Raw genomic sequence first — 20,724 nt, 5'->3', positions numbered from 1 at the left:
GACACCCATAGTTCTTATTCACTCAATGCGCAGCCAGCACAGCCCAAAGTTACAAGCGGTCTTACACGTGATACTGAAGTACTGGGTACTGAGGCGGCCATGAAGCAGAGGGGACATACAACACTGGCAACAGCGAGTTAATCATGATTTGTACCTGAAATAGCCACATGAAACTATGACATAACTCAGTAACAAAGCCACAAGGTGTCAGCACTGGCCTGCGTATTTAGAAACTACCTACCTCTGCCTGAGAGCCTTTGCTTGAACCTGTGTTACTGAACACTTGTGAACATTTGGTTGAGGTTAATCTCACTTCATTAATTCACCTCAGTTTAATGACAAAGTAATGCCCTCTTCAGATGAGTGGCACTCAACATAAACTACTCTATAGTTTCAATAGTAGCAGGACCAAAGGAAAAAAAAAAAAACCCAAACCCAACCAATCTTTAATGTTCATCATTAAGATATAAACTTTGTATCTTTAGGTCATCGGTACACAGCCTTATATTTTGGGCTAAAGAAAAAATTAATCTTTTATGCAGATCGACTGCTGAGATGAGATTCACTCCAAACTAAATGTCATTTACAAAACAGTGATAAAAAGATAATGAAAAACAGCTTGTGGGAACACTGGCTTTGGTTGTACCCAGTGATTATAGCAGTGACTGACTTTACTGCAGAAACAACTTTGTGCAATACCTCTGTTAAAGTATATGGGATTGTCAGCAGCGCTATACTTGAATGATTTACGGAGAAGGCTATCAATCTTGTTCAGTTAAGAAGGGGGATGAAGTGCATGGTCATAAGGCAGCGAAGTCAACAGCACCAGCACAAAGCCGTTCACACCATGGGTCAGCATGCAAAACACAGCACCAGTAACACCTTGGGATGAACAAAATCCAGAGCACTGCCATGCAGGATTAGCCCACACAGCAGCTGCGTGCATGGAACAAGAGTTGGATATAGAGAGATCTGAGTAACAGAAGAACATTTTGGCCTCATCGGGTTTGTGTCAAAATGCCTTACCAATCCATCAAAGGTTACATAGCACAAACAGAATATAATTTAAGACCCTCTACTGAGTATATTTAAGGCCTCCGTTGATCATGATCACTCCAACGGTGCACAACTGGCTGACAGACGAGACCCATCCTTTCTTGCAGCCTTCAACTACAGGGTAGCAACACCACAAACACAACAAACAGAGCACACAGTATAAAAGCAATACATTTCTTGGTGCCTTGAGCCAACTCTTCTTCTCAGTCCACCAGCAAGGTGCTGAAATACCTGCTCAAACCTGAGAGATCTCAGAAACTGAAGCATCCCTGTTTGAGTGACTTCTACAGCTCCTTTTGCTTGCAGAGTGTTATGGGAGTTCCTCCTCTCTGTTCCCAATCTGATACAATTGCATCATCTTCTTTACTGCAAAAGCCTGTTCCAACTGCTTCACGAAATGCTCTGTCTGGCCAAGAAATGGGGCAGTGATTACAGTAGATAAAGAGCACCCAAATTTGTAATATTGGCAACTTGATTATAGCTGCATCAAATAGGTTACAAAAACACAGCACAGAGGTCACCACAGGAACATCTACATTCTACTTATTGTAAGTAAGTGACAGTTGGGTTAATACTTTGCTAAATTACAGGTGATTACATCTATTTACAGCTTCACTGTGATTCTGATAGTGAAAAAGAAAAAAAAAAAGCACCACCACCACCCCTTTTATTAATTTGCTACTGTGACCAGCCTCACTGACTTAAATGGAATTACTCAGGGTAATAAATTCAAGCCCATGGCACAGGGAGGAATTGTTAACACAGGGCAGCAGCAGAGACTTCTTTAGCCTCACAGAGACCTTTTTACCCTTTTATAAATGCCACACCACACATTTTCATAGACTAAAAATTCATTTATTATAACAGGTTTATAAATATTTCTGTCTGTCACTGTTAAATAACTAACAAGGCTCACTTGAACACCAACATTTAGTATAAAACAGATGTTACAAAGCAGTATTTTAGGGCATGCACTGATTGTAAAGTAGTCCCATAGGTCACCATAATTTCATTATGTATTCAGTCAGTGTTTTCTGAAAAGACAAGTGCATGAATACAAAGAAGTTTGATGATTACTTCTGGACTACAAAACCCCAGTTCTGCACTCCTACCAGACCAAATGCTCACTGACTTGACATGGATGCCAGAACAGAGTCAAGCATAAAGAATGCAGAACACCACTTAGCACTATAGTTACAGGTTGCTTATTTGTAAGTTTTATCTATGTATTAGTCTTGAGGATGCTGAACAAAGTCAAAAGGTAAAGATGACATCTCAGGTTCAACCATTACACTTCATGTAATACAAAACAAAGTGGCAGCGTTAACATAGTTAATGACAGCCTGCTTACTTGCAAAGAGGTTAAAGCAAACCAGACCTTAGGATATATGAATCAGAAATACCAAAGCATACCAGGCATCTGTTCTAACCTAAGCAGAATGCATGGTGCTTCAAATATGCTAACAAAATATATCTGCCTAAAGAAAGGCTGGGAACATCGCACACAAATACCAGGGTCCCACCACTTCATTTTTTTATATTAGTTAATAGGTTTGGAATTTCATCTTTGACTATCTGCATCAAGACTTGAATGATACTTCCAGCTTCAGAGAAAATCTGTTGTGGTAATTTTTTCTATTTCATTTTTTATCACTGGTTTCGTACCACCAACTGTGGAAAAACTGAAAAAGAAATCATTGCTTTATATGTGAGCAGTCCAATATTTCATAAACAGATATCATATTTTGTACTTAAATAAGATTTTTTCCTGCTAGATTTAAATATGTGCTTCCTTTCCTACTATCCTAATGCTCTATACAACAATATTTTCCTGACTTATTGAACTTTGAACTTGACTTTTGAATTCAGTCAGTTGAATTGAGTTCAATTCACTATTGAACTTGTTTCATCTTGTTTGGAACAAAAATGTAAATAATACTGTAAAAACATTAACGTGAGGCTAATTTTGTACCAAAGGAGGTGACAAAAAGTTAGTATATAAAAACTGAAGACATAATACCCTAGCAGGTAATATCTCAGGTTTCTATATACTCTTCTGGATCACTCTGCCCCCCAAAAAAGATCAGCTAGGAGTGAGGGAACATGTAGGATTCTGTGTTTTGTCTTCTTTTACCTCCAGAGCAGAGTCTACCCTTTTTTTTTAAACTCTCTTGTCTAATTCTCAGACTTAGACACACACAAAAAATACCTTCAGCAAATTTACATTGCCTAAATATTAACCCTGGGAAGAATATTTTTCATTAATCTAAACTTTGCAGATCACTGTTGTGAAAAATCAGCAAGAATATTTTTGTTCCTTGGCACACAACCTAAGTGAATTGTTCCTTTATTTAGTCTTCTACTAATACCATCTTATGAAATTGAACTGAATGATGTCAAGCTCGAGAGAGATGTGAAACTAAATTAGGCAACACATTGCAATCACTAGCTGCAATGAAATGCTCACTGCCCTGAGTAGGCACTGGAGCCATAAAAGATTTGCAGCTGCTCCACAGTTTTGAAACATCCAATTACTTCTTTAAAAATGTAAACGTGAATTCAGGTAAGTATCATTTAGAAACAGCTCAGAAAAGCTCTGCTACCAGGTAATTCTGTAACGCTCTAGTCTATAAAGAGCACAACACCTTTACAGAAAGCTTAAAAGCACCATATAAAAGTTCACCTTGTAAGGACATTCCTAAGTAGCCTCTAGTTGCAGATCAAAAGTAGCTGATACGAAGCAGCAGCTGTCCTAAAATACAGGCTGTGAAGTCCTGCACGTATTCAAACATCACGTTGGTTTGAAAGAACATTCCTACTTAGATAAGAAACACAGAAATAGGGCAAAAGCAACAGTTGTGAATGACTGTGAAGGTGCATCAGGGGAAGTTCAGATGGGACATTAGGAAAAGGTTTTTCACCAAGAGGGTGGTCAGTCACTGGAACAGGCTCCCCAGGGAAGTGATCATGGCACCAAGCATGTCAGAGTTCAAGGAGTGCCTGGAGGATGCTCTTAGTCATATGATTTAGTTTTGGGCAGACCTGTGAGGAGCAGGGAGTTGGACTCAATGACCCTTATGGGTCCCTTCCAGCTTGATACATTCTATGATTCTATCAGTGCGATTCAAACTACTTAGCAACCCAAGAAAAGAAAAAATCTGCCCCTTTCCCATGGCAGATTCATCGCTATTGCCAATTCAAATCAGATTTTCAAAGAAAGTAATGCCTTTTCAGTCTGCTTTTTCACACCTATCAGCTCCACAAGCTGCACACGTCCTCCTTGACATTTCAAAATTACACTGGTTTTGCCTCACTGAGCCCAAATTAGATAAGTTAAATAACCAAGATCAAGCATACATAATTTCACCAAACCCACTGTAAAAATTAAAAAAAAAAAAATTAAAAAGAAAGTTACCTAAGAGGTTATTTCATACTAATAAAACAGGTTTAGAAAATGAAGGTTTACCTAGATCTTACTCTGTATCTGCAAAAATCAGATACCTTGCCATACAAATTGCACAGAAATAACTAGATACAAAAAAAAAAGAAAAAAAGAGATGTGAAAAGTTGACGTATGGTCACTAAATACAAATTATTTTCTTTTGATTAATTTTTGTACTCAGGAAATTAAGATTTTCTTTAACACCTTCCAGTTAGATCCATATCTGTGCTGGGCAGGCTTTGGGAGAGCTGCATTAAGCCCTAACACACTGCTACAGAAATACTGATAATGAAATTTTAATTAGGGAAATAAGCAATGTGCAGTGAAAGCTGTTAAGAAAAGATGTAGAGCCTCCATCTTTTGATACTCCGACTGCTGCAGCAGTAGTCTGTAAAATGGACAGTGAGCAGGCACTTATGCAGCAGCCGACTGCCTCCACTGCCTACAGGGACTTGACAGGTTTTCATACCTCTGAAGGCAAGACCAAGCCTCTAGCTCTTATCTTGGAGTTTGACTGTGCATCTCGAGGCATAGTCTGACCTTGTGCCCACATCAGCCCTTACACAGCTAGGGTCTGCATAAAAGCTATGTTCTCATTAAAGTCAGACTCTGTTCATTCCACTCACATCAAGTAATATCTGCTTGTGATGAAGAGCGCCAGACGTGCTCTGCCACACGTAAACTCATGCAAAAACAGGAAGTGTACCAAAACTCTTAGCCCTTGTCATTCAGCCTTACTACCAGTCTCTTCAGTCTTTTATCCCAAACTGTTCTGAGGTCACCTACGCCTCACTGTACCGCATTCAAGCGGACTGCTTCATCCGTTCATTACACGCTGTGGGGTCAGGGCTGAAACGGAGGATGCCAATTCATGCAAGCTATGCACATACACAGCCCCATGAAGCACCAAAACTACTGTAATATTTAAACCTGTTTCTAATTCTATCATAAATCTAAGGCTCTATACCAAGTTATACTTTTATATAAAATATTAGCACTCTTACAATAATTGGCTCTGAAAACAAGTGCTACTAGACCTTTCGTCATAGTTCTGTAATCGCATGAGGTACGTTTCCTTCTCCTAAAGCTATTACTGAGTACTTTTCTTTGGGGAAACTAGTTGGAGATATTAAATAAAAAGCAAAAAAGTACTGCTACACATCAGTGTGGCAAACAAAGGCGTCACAACATGCAATTTAAGTGCTAATAAAAGTTACGAAGTTTGTGTATAAGCTTTAATTCTGCCTCTAGAGTAAAGCATGGTGCAAACTTCCAGTGGCCCCAGAAGAGGCCAAAAAGGCCAAACAGGAAGTCTTGTTATCTAAAAAGGGAATAATTTGCTTTTTTGTAAATGTCTGGTGCACTGGGTGGATGGGAAAGTAAGAAGACAGACAAAAAATAGGGAGACCTGCATCTTCCCTTAAACTTCTAGCAGTCATTTACTTACAGATAACTGGAGTATCATCAATGACACAGATTTCTAATTGTGACCTGGATAATCACAAAGACAGCTGTGTGTCAGCCCTCCTTACCCAATAACTCCTCTTCACAGCTGGCCTAAGTCTTCTCAGGATCCTCTCCCTAAATAGCATAAGGCACCTGTGGAAACGGGGACAGGACACAGGCTGGCGACAGCGAGCACAGTACTTTTCGGAGGAGGACTAGACATTAACACTCACAGTAAGAACACCATCCACAGTTTAGCAAAAGAAGATACACACATTTAAGGGATTTGGTGTAGGATGGGTCGTGCTGTTTGTTATTTCTGTTCTGCAGTAGCCATTGAGTACATGGAGGCAGCTGCAGGGCTCTTCTTGGCGCAGACCCAGGTTGTGGTGCCTTAAAGCAAACTTCAAAACCGCTGCCCGGGTTTGCTGATGTACACCGCGCTCCAGTCATTCTCTAATCCCTGTGTTGAAGGCTGGGAAGGTCAGTGCCAAACACAGTTTTGACAACTTTTAACCCAATCTGGGAGTTTCCTCAGACTAGGGCGGCCACAAGTGTTTGGTTTTGCAATACTTGGATGGCAAGAAAATAATCAAGAAGGCCACAGAGGGATTTAAAACTTTTCTCATCAATATGTTTTCTTTCAAAACGAGAGTACTTCCCTTATAACAACAGAACTGTGAAGAAAGCATCACCCTGTATCCAATGATATTATCAAATCAGCTAGGCTTTTCTGGGGGAAATCAATTAGCATGTAGGAGTATCTCACATATACATACAAATACACATAATTATTTTATTCCAGTGAAGAAAAAAAATTTACTTTCCAAAGCACGTCCTCTCCACTTATTTCTCTCCCTTCCCTATCTTTCTTATTATTAATGTCATTTCAGGCCTAGCTTATTATTTGTAGCAGGGTATCTGTCAGACACTACAGTCAAAAAAAGAGGTCCCTTTTCAATAGGCACTGACACAAATATAAGCAGCTGATTTCTCTTCCAACCAACTTATAAACTTTAAATATAAAGCATTCTAGAGTGAGCAGAGGGTGATAATGTGATTCACAATTGGTGTGGCAATGGTCACAACTGAATTTTGTTCTGCACGGAAAGAACATATTCAAGGACATTAATTAATGCCTTTGCCAGTCCTATCTTTCTAATTAATAATCAAAGTTAAATTTCCAAAGGACACCAATACTCTAAACATGCCCCTTTTAAACTCTATGCCTCTGTATTAGGTCACCCCGCAACAAGTAATTCTCAGAATAAAAACACTTTGGAAATGAGTTCTTTAACAGCTGCTTGCTAGTAGTCACCATAAAGAAACTAAAAATTGCTTGATTTGGAGAAGGAAATGTCTGCCTCCTTTTCCAAAGGAGACCTCTTCCTCTCATTTGTGGCAATACCTGCTAATTAGAAAAATCCCCAAAACTACCTGAAATGCCATAATCACTTAAAAATTACTTTGAAGAAAATTACTTTGCAGTAATTTCATATAACAGGGATCAATCCTGCTTTTCAATATTAAAAAGAATAAAAAAAACAAACCACATAAAAACCAAAATACCTTCCATGACAAGTTACTACGTCCACTCAAACATTAAGACTTACCAAGTATCATGCAAAGGTAAATAACACTGAGTTAGTGCCCTTTCATTTCTCTCATGGCCTTCTTTCCCTCGTATTTCATCCCAACTAGTAATTTCTAAACAGTTTTACCTTCTATGTTTGTCAACTTGAATCTCTCATCTGCTGACAAACTCAGTGCTAAACTCAACCATTAGTCGAAACGCCAAGGAACAGATTGTTTCACTGCTCATTGTGGCCTATTTACTTCCTCCCATTTGATTAGAAATACTTAATTAGTGCTTATTAAGTACTTTGAAACTTGAAAGTTTTTGTAGAGGTGCATGCTTCTGCTAACACTCTAACAAGAGAAGAATACAGTGACAAAAACACCAGACAGCACACTGACAAGTAAACTGAAAAGGGGGGGGGGGGGGGGGGGGGGGAAGAAGAGTATTTTTCACCCTGATTGACAACATGGGTACAGCTGAAGACTGAAGCAGTTTACACTTTACAGCAGGCATATCCTTAAGCCCATCTGCCTCTGCTCTGAATTTGCGGTTGTTTCAGAGCCCCAGCTTTAAACCCCATCTGACTCCATGTAAGTGGAAAGCAGCTCTACGGGTGTTACACATTTACCTTGGTATTATTATCATCATCATCATCATCATACCCCTGCGCCTGGGTCCAGCCAGGCTATCAGAAATCCAGCAGTGTATTAAAAAAGAAACAAGAAGCCAAAATGGGTTTCTATCCTACTTCAGTACCTTTCAGTTATTAGATTAGCCCTTTAGTGGGTAATCAGGTAAATACCTGAAACTAACCCAGTAAATACAAGGCCATAAACTAAAGCACCCCTGAGGCTACTTTAAATAGCTGCGATCTCTGAGAAGGAGCTGCACTACCTACCTCAGCTACCTACAAATTAGCACAGAGGAGAAAGAATTTCCCCTAATGATTTCTTCACTTCACCTGGTTGCTGAATGTAAAACTCATTATCCAAGGCTTCAGCTCTCCGCTTCAGCCAATCTTAAGGCTAAATTTTACAGCCATCAGGGATCAAAGTGGACCTTCCGTATTAGGTGGTGCTCACCACGTCTTTCATCAGACGATGAGTAGGTTATCCAACTCGAGAGAAGTTACTGATACTAAATAAAGCTACTATATACACTTTTAAAGTTCGCTTCATTCCAAATTTCTCTTCCCCCTGCTGAACTCTAGTCCAGCAATTTTAAGTGAACAAATTCTTAAAAGGCATCAATGAAAATATATATCACTAAGCAATCTTTCTTTTGAAATAGGGATAAAGCGTTTGTGATGGAGATAAATCCCTCTTCAAACCTGATTAATATGCTTTAAGCATAGATTTGAAGAATGCTGAGCCTAAAAAATTAGTCTACAAACTTCAGTCTGTGAATAATGATGCAAACCCAGCAAAGCTAGTTAATCTTTTTACTCTATGCAGCAATGAAAATAGAAATAAGGTCCACCACATACTTTACCAGATCCTATGTTACAGAGTCCTCAGGCGTACCATATTAGATAGAACTTTGGCACAATTCAAATTTTAATTCTACTTATACAGAATTCTAATGCAAGTTGGGAAGTGAATGAGCAGCCTTACCTAAGCACATTTGACTACTACACGTATATGTGTCATACACTTCCTGTTATGTGAAGAACAGAAATTCTCCACAAGAAATCAAAGTTTTTCATAATACTCTGTGGCTCATAAATACCTTTTGACACTTTCCGTTTCGGTAATATTTAGCACTCATCTTTGTAATATTTATTGGTGATAAAAAATATCTGATGTATTTCCTCTTTAGCTCATCTTTTTCCACAGTAACTACATTCTAGCAACGGTTTGATGACATTAAGATACCGCTCTTATTAATCCCTACCTTTCCTTACAAGTAATCTCAGTTATATTTCCATTTCCTTGTAAGTTAACACCAGCTGCCCATATTAATTTTTAACATGAATGGGATATACAGGCATACAACACAGAAAAACAGATTACTTCATACCACTACACAACTGCTTAAAAACATATTTACATGTCAGCAATATTACTGGGTTGTTGGTTTTTTTTTCACAAAAAGAGAAAAAATGATTTAATATATTGGGAGGACATCCTATGGCTTGTTGGGAACTTTTATATTCTCTATATTTTACATCTGTTTTTCCTATACATGGAGAATTTACATTACTATATTCTCCCTTCCTCTTGTTTAAATCACTTTATATCTCACTCATAAAAGAAGTAGCCACTTCTTTCAAAAAGGCTGTTGAAATGCTATTGTTACAAAGATATTCATCACCTCTTTTCCATTGAAAAAAAATCATGTTAATGTTTGATTATGCAAGTTTAGTCTTGGAAAGTATCAGAGCAAGTAAACCTTGACAAATATAAAAAAAATCTGGGAGAACTGTCCATTACTGAAGGGCAGGTTTTATACCGCTGTGTGGGTATCCTCATCTTAAGTTCAGAAACTGCACGTGGAGCAGTGCCATCTGCACCAGAACTCCCAAACAGCATTATAATGTTTTCCCAAATTTGCTTTTTGGGAGCAATTTGGAAGGCAATTTTGTTATTTGATAAGATGTCCATCACCTAAATTCACCTAAACACACGTACAGACACCCCTCCCAAGCACACATACACACGCACGCACATTGATTTTACAAAAGTCTCCATTTCTTTAAGCAAGTATTCACAACACTGAAAGTATTCTCCTATGTGTTCACTGATTATTCTTAAATGATTTGTCACCACTCCGCCACTCAAAGGAGGTGGTTACTTCATTCTTCTGAGAAGCTAACTATGTTCAGAAGCAGCTAGATGATGATGGTGGTGTGATATAAATTCCAATAGAAAAACGCATTGTCCATCCGTATAGCAGTCCATCCTGAGAAACTTCCACTGACAAATTCTTGCTATTTTCCATCAGTCACGGGGTTCCCATCAATAAATAGAAGGTCAGTGCAACAATGAGGAGCAAGCAGAATGGAGAAGAGAAGGTCTGATAGGCAGCTGATGGCATGAAAATATCTTCATACTTGTAAATACTGACAACACGCTCTGATACGGGTGGTGAGTCTATATCATGACGAGTTATAGAACCTTTAATAGGTAAGGGCAGAAAGAAATAACATCAGATGCATTTTTTTTCTGTAACTCTTATAGAAAAACAGGTAGAAAGCCAAGTAATTTTCAGATCTACAGGAGCATGCAATATTACACTGCCAGTGAGTAGGGTCGTTTCTCTGCTTTCTGAAATTAAACTTCTGAATAAAAGAAACAAAATTCAAACAAACAATAAACATCCTTCAAAGGAACTCAGAACTTCTCGTTGTGAAGTATCCTTACCTAAACTTCTCTTTGGGGAGTGGGAATAATAACCACATAGCGAAGAAAAAACAACAGGTAGGACTGTTACTTGTTTTGTCTCCCTTTTTATCTGTTTTAAGCCTCATGCTGCCAGAATTTTAGTTCATTTTAAAAAAAGGGGGGTCTGGTACAAATACTGTAATTGAAAGACATTTATCAATTTTGGCACCCAGTTCTGTCAGAAGCATGGAAATCAACTTACCCTGAATTGCTGGACCCCAAGCAAACAGATAGTACCAACTCAAGTGCAGATCTACAATGGTTTCTTCTCGGGGAACATATACAGGACGCTTGAATCGACACGTCACACGATTGTTTTCAAAAACTCCTTCTTCATCTCTAGCAGGATTTCTCTGGATTTCTTTAGCCCACTGACCGACATTATAGAAGTGCTGAATTCGGACTCTCCCGTTATCATCATGAACACAAGCCATGACATCATCTCCTCCCTACACAGTAAAAACGTATTGGTAGAAGGAAAACAAAAGTGTCACAAAGCATCTCCTCATTTAGGTATATAAATGTAATTGTTAAAAACTAATCAAGACCTGGAGCTCCATTCCTTCTTTCTAAGTTACATACGCACAAATACTTGTTTCCCTAACCACGTGTCTTCAACCAGCTTGGACAGCACAAAGTGGATAGCAATATTCACTTACCCTTACTATCTCTGAATTCTCTTCTGGATCTTTCTAAGAGTTATTTTACCTAACATACCTAACATATTTGTAAGACATGATATCACCCTGACATCACACATTTAATCGATCAGTGGAAGGCTGTTTTCTTTTGCAATTTGTGAAGTTCTGGGATCCTGCACCATAAACACTGGCGGTCTTGAATCCTTGATGTGCGCAAAATCCACTGCATCAATTCGTGGATGGAAATCCAATAAAACTTGGTAAAATAGAGGAGATTAATCTACTAAATCTGGGCAAACAATAGCATAAATTCCAGTCTGTTTTTCCTAATCTTTTCTCATGTTCACTTAAGGGAACATCGCTTCTTGTATCTCTTAAGAGAAAATGAAAAATTGCAGCATGCAGTAACAGAATACAGAACACCGTAAGATACAAGAAAACAGTGATCAGTATGTGCTGCTTCACGTAGTATAAACAGCCACCAAGCATTACAGCCAAGCAAAGAAACAAAGGAGAGAAGGAAGTGTGAGACAATTGTCTGTAGAGGTCATTCATAGAAATACTAAACCAGTTGCTAGAAGAGTTACGCAAGGTCACTGCCAAAGAGGTAGAGCACGGTGTCACTCAGGGGTTAGCATTAATTTTAGGAGTACTACCTCATAGAAGCCTTAGTATCTAGAGCCATTAAAACACTGTGCAAGCTGGATGAATGGCATTTTACTGAACACCACTGCCACAGGTATTGGTGCCATATTAAATACAGGTCCTACTTCTCCAACACTACTCTTTCTGATATGTCATGCTGGTTGCTTGCTAGTGTGATCATCTCCAAGTTCTTTGTTATAGGGAAAGGAGAGAAAAAGATGCAGTTCAGCTCTCTGGAATATTGCTATGTGGATTTGTAAAAGATGTGCCGAAACTGAGGGACAAAGGGGACAACTAGGTAAAAGACATGCATGAACAGTTCCTGCACCTCAGTGCTGCTGCAGGCAACCTTTCCAGCTTCTGTCTTGAGCCTATCCTTGCTCTCCATAACTTATTTTCCAAGATTAATTTTTATACATCTGGGCAAAAATCCTTTGTTCTTAAGTTCCTAAGTCTATTAAGAAAGAAAAAAGCATTCTGAATCTCAATTAATAGAATAACATTACAAAATCCTACCTAGGCACAAAAGCCTGCAAGTGGAAAATCTTAGTGTTATTTGAGACAAAGAAATAGGTCATAGGACTTTAAAAAAATTAAAAAAAATATTGAGGATACAAAACACATTTTTTTCCCCCTGAACTTCTGTAGCTATCCAGGCCACACCATTTTGATTAGGGCACAGCCCGCTTCTCGCAGCCAAGCTTTTTTGACCCAGCGTCATTTTACTATTACAGCCTCCACACCCCAGGACACCAAAACATCCTGGAACTTATGAAAAAGGATTAAGTCAGCACAGGAACAAGAGAGAAAGACAGATGCTAGCTGATTTAGTCCAGCTGACTGATGGGCATTAGGTCACATATGCAGAAAATTTGGAAGGAAAACCTGTTACTTTACACTTACTTTATTCTTCTTACCAGAAGCTGAGACCTAACATGCTGCTTGGTGTGCCTGGGACGAAAGGTAGCGCCTGCTTTCCAAGGGGCTGATGAGGTGCAGGTGGTGGGACCCTGGGATCTACTGCAGGTATATCAGAGTTACAAACTGGTAACACAATCTCTGATAGCTTGGGGCCAAATACTTAAATGTGCCAAGCTTCTTTGAAAACCCTGCTGAGTGCCTGCATTTCCAGGCATCTAAACTCTTCCCAAAATTTGGCTGTACAACTGTTCCTCACAACGTTAAAAAAAGAGAAATGTTTCTTGTGACGTGAACTGTTCTTTATGACACAGAAGACTTCCATCTTTATTGTGTTGATTTAGAGAGTCATATTAAAATATACATAGTAATGACTGAAAAGCACCTGCCCTCAGATTTTCTTTCTGTTTCTCATTTTGGGTCTGACAGAAACATTGTTAAGTCAGTGCAAGTCTTCCCATTCCTTTCTCTGGGTCTTAGTCCAGGATGTCTAAATTCTGTATTTTTTCAGACTACTGCTTGCAACTGTACAAGAAACAGTCCTTCCCTCTGACTTGTGATTTAGGACGTAGGCTCAGTATTGTTTTATATACTCAATTTCTGTATACGGACACCTACATTGTGAACTGCGTTTTAATCCTAAACATTTTACCAAGGATCACAGACAAAACGTCTTTGCATAAGTCGTCTATTTCTCAGGTTTTTTTTAAAGTTCACACAGTATGTGCTCCTGTTTTGCTCACTGAAACACAATGAAAAGTGAACCTTTTGAATGAAAAAGTGCAGGAATAAGCATAAAACCAAACCAAATAAAATCCAGGAGAGATCAAAGAAGACATTTTAACAAGACAGCTTTCTAGAATATGTACGTTTAAATTAGCAGGAGTCATTCTGTCACACATTTGTGGCTTCCCTGGAACAACACAGAGGTATGAAGGAAACAAAAAGATTTCTAAAGTTTAACAGTGAAAGCCATATTTATATTCCTGAAAGTCAGCTGATTTACTGAAGAATGAAATTATTTGCTGTTTAGTTTCTGATGTGACTTTTGTCCAAGTAACGCTGACAAAAAGTGCGACAGGACACTTCCCATGTGAGTTGGCTTAATGCTGTGGGCTTTTCTAATAAAAAGGCAAAAAGCTAATAACATTCAGAGCTGAACCAAAATACTGTTGTAATTCTCAGAGAAGGGAAAGGACATGCTAGGAAGGATGAGGCAGTTTTCTGGGAGGCAGTAGGCCTGGCTTCTGCACCGAGGGTGGCTACCAAACGGTGGTGCTTTGTTTTCAACAAGTCAGTTTTTCCTTGTATGCTCTGTTTCTGACAGATAAATATAAACCATTTATACCCTAGCATGTAAGAGTGTCCACACTGTCAACATGAAGAACTGTACATGTCTTACCATTTTCTTGTCTGAGGAAAATCCGACCGCCACCCAGCCATCAGTATCGGCGCTCAACTCAAATTCAACATCAGCTCCTATTCTACGGTAACTTAGAAAGTAGTCACAAGTCTCCGCATTGCATCCTGGTTTACCGTACCTAAATGGAATTGGAAATATATGTACTTTTTCCTTGCAGTTTCCTGCTATGGAACTTAATTGCATTTCTGCAAGAAAAAGCTAAAAGAATGTGTTCTGGTATAACGGCAGTAAAACAAGTTATAGTATGCTATACACAAAGTACCATTAATTGTTTGCAATTATTCCTCTTTTAGTGTAAGAATGTATAGTATTGAAACAGTACAGTATTACTTAAACAGTATTACTCTGTTGACCTTCCTAGCCCTGGTTTTGTAAGTGCTTCATGAAGACACAAGAAACATGAAATAACTGTAGGTCCATAACTATGGCAAATATCCCTAAATAATCTAGTTTCCTCAAATAATACAGTCCATAACTGCAAAGTATGTTCTTAAATAATAAACATTTATTAAAATTAATATGGAACATTTACCAAAGCCTCCAATGCAATCAGTCAGCATTTGCAAACATAAAGGTATCTGCAGCCTTATCTCAGACTGACCTGAAGCATCCCTTGGTTTTTCCACAGTCATCCACTCTGATTTTTGCAAATGGATCCACAGGAGGAGCAGTAGGGAAAGGGTAACCTGCACAACCAGAATAAATCATTACTAAACAAAATACAAGGAATGAAAAGCAGTAATACTAAAGATTAAGGGTTCTGATAGCATTTACTTTGTCTGCTGATAACTGAGCTGTTCAGATGAGAGACTACTTTGTCCCATACACAACCCCTCACTCAGCCAGTCCTGGATCCAGGTCCCAAAGTAACACCGATAACCGAAACCAAACATTTTCTCAGGTTTCCTGCATTTGTCAGGAAGAAAGAAGGATGCCGGAGCATGGCTTTGCTACACCGAGGGCGAAAGTTAACTTAAGGCAGCAGGAACACGGAGCAGTGCAGTCATCTAAAACTAGGGATCTCCACTCAGCTCTCTCTTTGTGCACTCTTAGCCCCCTCAGGAAATCCATAAGGGAACTAAATCTGACTCCTTAGCTATAAATGACAGCATGAAGTACAAATGCGGGGCACCAGGTTCTGAGCTGTAGGGAAGGATACTGAAAGGACCTTATAATACATCCTCCATTAAGAAGTAAACTAAAACATGCGCTGCAATAAAAGGTAAGAGAGTATCCAAACAGGGAATTGCCTGCGGTTATGACCTGCAATCACTTGTGAAGGAAGACCCAGAAGAGCCGGACAATGAGAGTTATGACTCCGAGCAATCCCCTGTCTGAGGTACGGTAGTACACCAAAGACAAAGCACCAACATTTCCAAACAGACCTCTACTGTCTTGGCTTGTAGAAGTTTGTGCCTGTTGCATGAACACCAGTATTTTAATAGGATGTTCTTTTACTTTAGGCAGCTGAAAGCCAAAGTGCTAGTTGTAAAACTAGACAGTCCTCAGAAAGTGCTTCACTGAATAGGAAATAAACGCTGCAATTACAGCATCTGCAAAGAAAACCCCAACATTTAACCTATGCAACTTTAGGCATTTGGGAGCCCTCATTCACTTTCCTAGATTCCTGACGATGCAGATGGAGAGGGAAAGTATGCTGCAAACTGTGAATTACAGCCTCCATTAGCTGTACCAGGGGCCTGGGTAAACTACCCAGCATAAACCTATAAAGTTGGCAAAATTTCACTGCAGCCGTAGCGGAGCATCACCAAAAGACTGGTTGCAGGACACCCTATCTTCTCGTTCCTTCCTTTTTTGCAAACGTATCAAACAACCGGCTTTCAATGCAGCCTAGCCACAAAAGAGAGGGGTGAACATTCTGCCGCTTGTAAGTTAAAACAGAAAAGCCACCAAAAAAAAACCAAACCCCAGACGCGACTACTGTATTTCTTACCGCTTAAGACATCACAGGGCATTTCGAAAACCACAAAAAAACAGGACTCCGTTTAAGTCAGCAGCCCGGAAAGCCTTTCACCGGGGGGTTCGCACCTCGAAAAGCGGGTCGCCGCCGGCCCCCCCGGCTCAGGGGGATGGGGACGGAGCCCCGGCCCCCTCCCTGGCTCCTGCCGCGGCCCCGGCCTGGGGGAATGCCGGGCCCGGCGGGTCTCCCTGCGCCGCAGCCCGGCGGGGAGCGAGGCGCCAGCCCGGCCGCCGGGCAGGGCCCCCCCCGGGGCTCCCCGCGGCCCCGCTCCGGGCCCCCGCAGTGCCAGGGCCGGCGGCGGCGGCGGGCGGAAGATGGCGGCGGGCGCTGGCCTTCGTGCTGAACGCCGCCCGGCCGCCGGGCCGCCGCCACCCGCCCGGGCCGGCCCTGCCTCCCTCCCCTGCCCCGGGCCCGGGCTCGCCGCGCCGCCGCGCCCCGCCCGGCCCCGCCGCCGGCCCCCGGCCGCCGCACCCTCCTCGGAGAGGTAGCGCAGGTCGTAGAACTCGCTGGCGAAGGTGCCGTACGAGGAGTCGTGGTGAGGCCGCGCCGCCTCCTCGCCGTGCTCCCCGCCGCCCGCCTCCCGCCGCCCGCCGCCCTCCTCCGCCGGGCTGGCGGCGGAGCCGGCCAGGAGCAGGAGCAGCAGCAGCCGCCGCCAAGCGCCGCGGCTCCGCACCGCCATGGCGGTGGCGGTGGCGGCGGCGGGGCGGGGAGGCGGCGGCGCCCGGGAGCGGCTCCTGCGCGGCCGCCGCCGGCGGAGCAGGGGAGGCGGGCGGCGGGCGGGAGCTGGGGGGGCCCGGCCCCGGGGACGGGCGGTGCCGGAGGGGCTGCGGGGGTGGGTGAGGGGACGGGGATGGGGGGGGGAAGGTGTATGGGAGCCGTGTGCGTGGGGACCGTGGGCGTGGGCGGGGCGGCCCCCAGCCCCGTCCCGGGCAAAGCCCTGGCAGCACCGAGCCCTCCCGCCGGGACCGCTGCAGAAGGGGTGCCCGGCGGCCTTCCCCGCTGGCCGGCCGCCCGCACGCCCCCAGCCCCACGCCGGGAGCACCCCACAGCCCACCCCGCCGCCGGGACACCTCCTCCCGCAGGCCGGTGCGCAGCCCCCGGGGGGGCAGCGGCAGCAGCAGCACCGGGCCGCCCCTGGCCGCTCCTGTGGCCTCGATTCACCAAAACCTCTCGGCATGTGCTCCAAGAGGACGTGATAAGTCCTGCTCGGTAGTCGCTGGGCGAGCTTGTCTCTTTTGTTATTTTATTTTTAATGACTTCTGAGGTGGGACTGAAGGCACAGCGCGACTTAGCATTCGTTTCAGGTAAAACCCCACGCTCGTGAGCGTTTGCTGTCTGATGGCGTGTTCTTTTACTTTCTATTTTATGCAATGTAACTGCAGCGATACGAATATGCTGAAAACCTGGCAGAACTGAAAGAAAGACCGGCTTGTGCCCCCAAAGTTTGCTTGGGCTCCTGTGACTGACGCTGGACTTGCAGCTAGGCATTAAGGATGCGTTTGCGTTCTCACTGTGCTGTGGTATCCGCGGGCTGATGGAGGAACAATGACCTTCCGTCCCTTCTGTTCGCTGAAGTGGGCCTTTTCTTGGGTTTAGATTGCTGTCTTCTGGTTATAACTGTAATTTCTTTTTTATATTGTTACGTACAGTTACATTCCCTTCTCCGAGGGTACAGAAGAAAATTCAGCAAAACCATTGGGAGGGGGAGGGAGACAGGCAGAAGAAGACACAGCAGTCGGCAATATTCTGAAACTTAAAATAAGCCTCAAGTTAAATATTTTCTTTTTTTCGTATCTGTGACTGAACTGAGTTCCTTTTTGATGGGGCACTGAGACTGCCCGAGACCTAGGCTGCGTTAGGGATGAGTTCATTCCGTTGAGCTGAGCGGTTGCTTGTACTGGGCTGTGCTCAGCTGCATCAAGAGGAAGGTGTTAATTCACATCTCCATGCTTTAGTCCAGAGGAGTAGCATTCTGTCTCTCCTTCCACATAGAGGAACAGCCACACAGAGGTAAAAAAAATAAGCTGCAAAAGCAATTTCAATTGCATGCAAATTCAACATGTTCCATAGTAACATATAGAAGAAGCTATGGGAGAGCAACACCAGGCTCAAGTGCAAAAGAATGAGTCCCTTCTTCCCACCTCGCTGAGCCTGGCAAACTTTACCAGGCCAGTGGAAAACAAACAAATAAACTGCAATAGAAAAAACCCTTCTAAATCAGGCTAACAGGAAAATAAGGCTGCAGCTTATTCTTTCTGGCAATAATCAACTCTGATGAAGGCCCCCTGTCTCCTTTTTGAAATAGCTAGCCGAGGGTTGTGATGCCTGTGAAGAAGCATTTGCTCAGCAAGGGAACAGCTGTCAGCTGCATGCTGTTTTTTCCTCCCTGGAAACAGGCTTTAGTGCACTGCGATACAGGCGATGCTTCACAGTAATAGTAACCACCTTGGATATTTATCATGTATTGCTTGTACCTAGGTGACACCTAACATTTTACATCTGACAGCTAGGATAACTGTGATTACAGTGGAGCTACACTGATTTTCTAAGGTGAAGGTATGGCTGAGAGGCTGACCCTGCTGCATGTGCGTCCCTCCTAGTAAATCCTTAATAATTAAAATAACTCCAGACACATTTTTTTTTCCTCCCGTAAAACCTCTTGTGTTTTCCTGAAAGTTGTCCCTATCACAGAAATGGGTTGCTTATAGGAAGCAACATTGTACTGAGACTGCTGGAGCACTAATGAGTACCTTCGTTTTTCAACAAACAGGAAGGTCTATGCTGCAACTAATAGCACTGCCCATGCAGCAGCGGTTCGGTGGGGAGGATCCTTATCTGATCAAGTAATTAAGGTTGCCATCAAAAAAACCATTATCAGACAGAGTCCAAACTACAGTTGCATGGGCAGCCTTAATCTTTGAACACCTATGCTTTCTGCGTGCTGTATTTTGCAGCTTGCGCATGCCGGTAACGCCGTTCTTGCATGGGACATACATGTGCCACCTTGTGTATGAACCATGTGTTGGAAGGCATCGCTGTCCTCTGACGACAGGAGTCCTCTTGCTTTTGGTGAATGAGAGACGTGGTCACTTCCACCACTTCTTGTGCCATCACCTCCTGCCTTATGGGAATCGAGCAGTCAAATTCCCTGCAAGATGAAAGCCATTTCACTAGTTTGGGCAATTCTCTGGTGTTCAGTCTAGCAGTGACTCCCCAGAGCTGGAGACTGGGATTATTCCCAGCCGTCCCCTGAGGCTCATCCTGCCTTCTCTCTTGGCTTTGTTTGTCACCCAGCATACACCTTTCTCCTGGAGGCTCACACATTTGGAGGTGTTTGGACTAGAAATAAAAGCTTCAGGACTAAGTCATAGTTTACATATGCTTCTGAGCACAATCTAGCAGGTTTTCTGTATTTGATAGCCCTCTTATAAAAGGCTCACCTTCCTTACTCAGCTCTTGATGAGTTATTGCTCATCCCAATTCATCCCCAAAAGCCAAAGCTGGTCAAGTTCATACTGCCCTGCCTCTTCCCAGCTCCTTCCTCAGCCTATCCGTGCCTCAGGAACAGCTCCTTCAAGTTCAGTGCTCCTGGTTATTTCCATCAAATCAACACGTATTGAAAAATCAGTATGTATCCACCAGCACCGACTAACAAAATTACTCCTGAGGCAGCAGTTTTCTTGCAGTAACTCTGCAATAACTTGAACCAGAATTTGTAATACATGTGCAGTTTTCTCAAACCCTTAAGTTCAATATGATGAATGTGACTACCAGTAATTTCTCTTGGGCTTTCCTTTATTAAACAACAATACAAATTTTAGAAATGGAGAAATCACCCTGATTTCATTAATAGTCATTCATCCTGTGCTATAGTTAGCTACCTGTGACTCTACAAAAACACGCTTGCTGTATTAGTTACTTAGACTAAGATATTGGAGAAAGTATGCTAGGAATTTCTTGCAAGCAGAGCTTTTTCACAACGTTGCACAAAACTGATTAATGAAGGAAAAAAATATCAAATACCAATTAATTAAGAATATCTCCTATGAGAAAAGTAAAAACTAAGTGATCGCCTTAGAAAAAAACAAAACACTGTGGAGGAAAAAGATGTGTGCTATTTCTGAAAGCTACTAAACAAAGAGGCGAATGAGCCTTTTGGAGGCACGGTACTGCTTTGGGTCTTCTGGAGAAAGGCAAGAAAATATAAACT

The 20,724-nt window shown here is 42.1% G+C and overlaps 1 protein-coding gene across 1 annotated transcript; it reads right to left on the bottom strand.

Moving 5' to 3' along the window:
• Positions 1–8,950: 8,950 nt before the first annotated feature.
• FRRS1L (ferric chelate reductase 1 like) lies at positions 8,951–17,193 on the bottom strand. Its single transcript, XM_064443268.1, has 5 exons — positions 16,986–17,193; positions 15,135–15,219; positions 14,513–14,651; positions 11,109–11,355; positions 8,951–10,639 (listed from the first exon to the last, which is right to left on the bottom strand). Exons 1-5 carry the CDS (start codon positions 17,191–17,193, stop codon positions 10,467–10,469), a joined length of 852 nt encoding a protein of 283 aa, XP_064299338.1. The 3' UTR covers positions 8,951–10,466.
• Positions 17,194–20,724: the final 3,531 nt, after the last annotated feature.

This window comes from Phalacrocorax carbo, chromosome 2 (assembly GCF_963921805.1).
Source record: "Phalacrocorax carbo chromosome 2, bPhaCar2.1, whole genome shotgun sequence".
Classification (NCBI taxonomy): Eukaryota; Metazoa; Chordata; class Aves; order Suliformes; family Phalacrocoracidae; genus Phalacrocorax; species Phalacrocorax carbo.
This window is presented reverse-complemented; position numbering and strand designations above follow the sequence as displayed.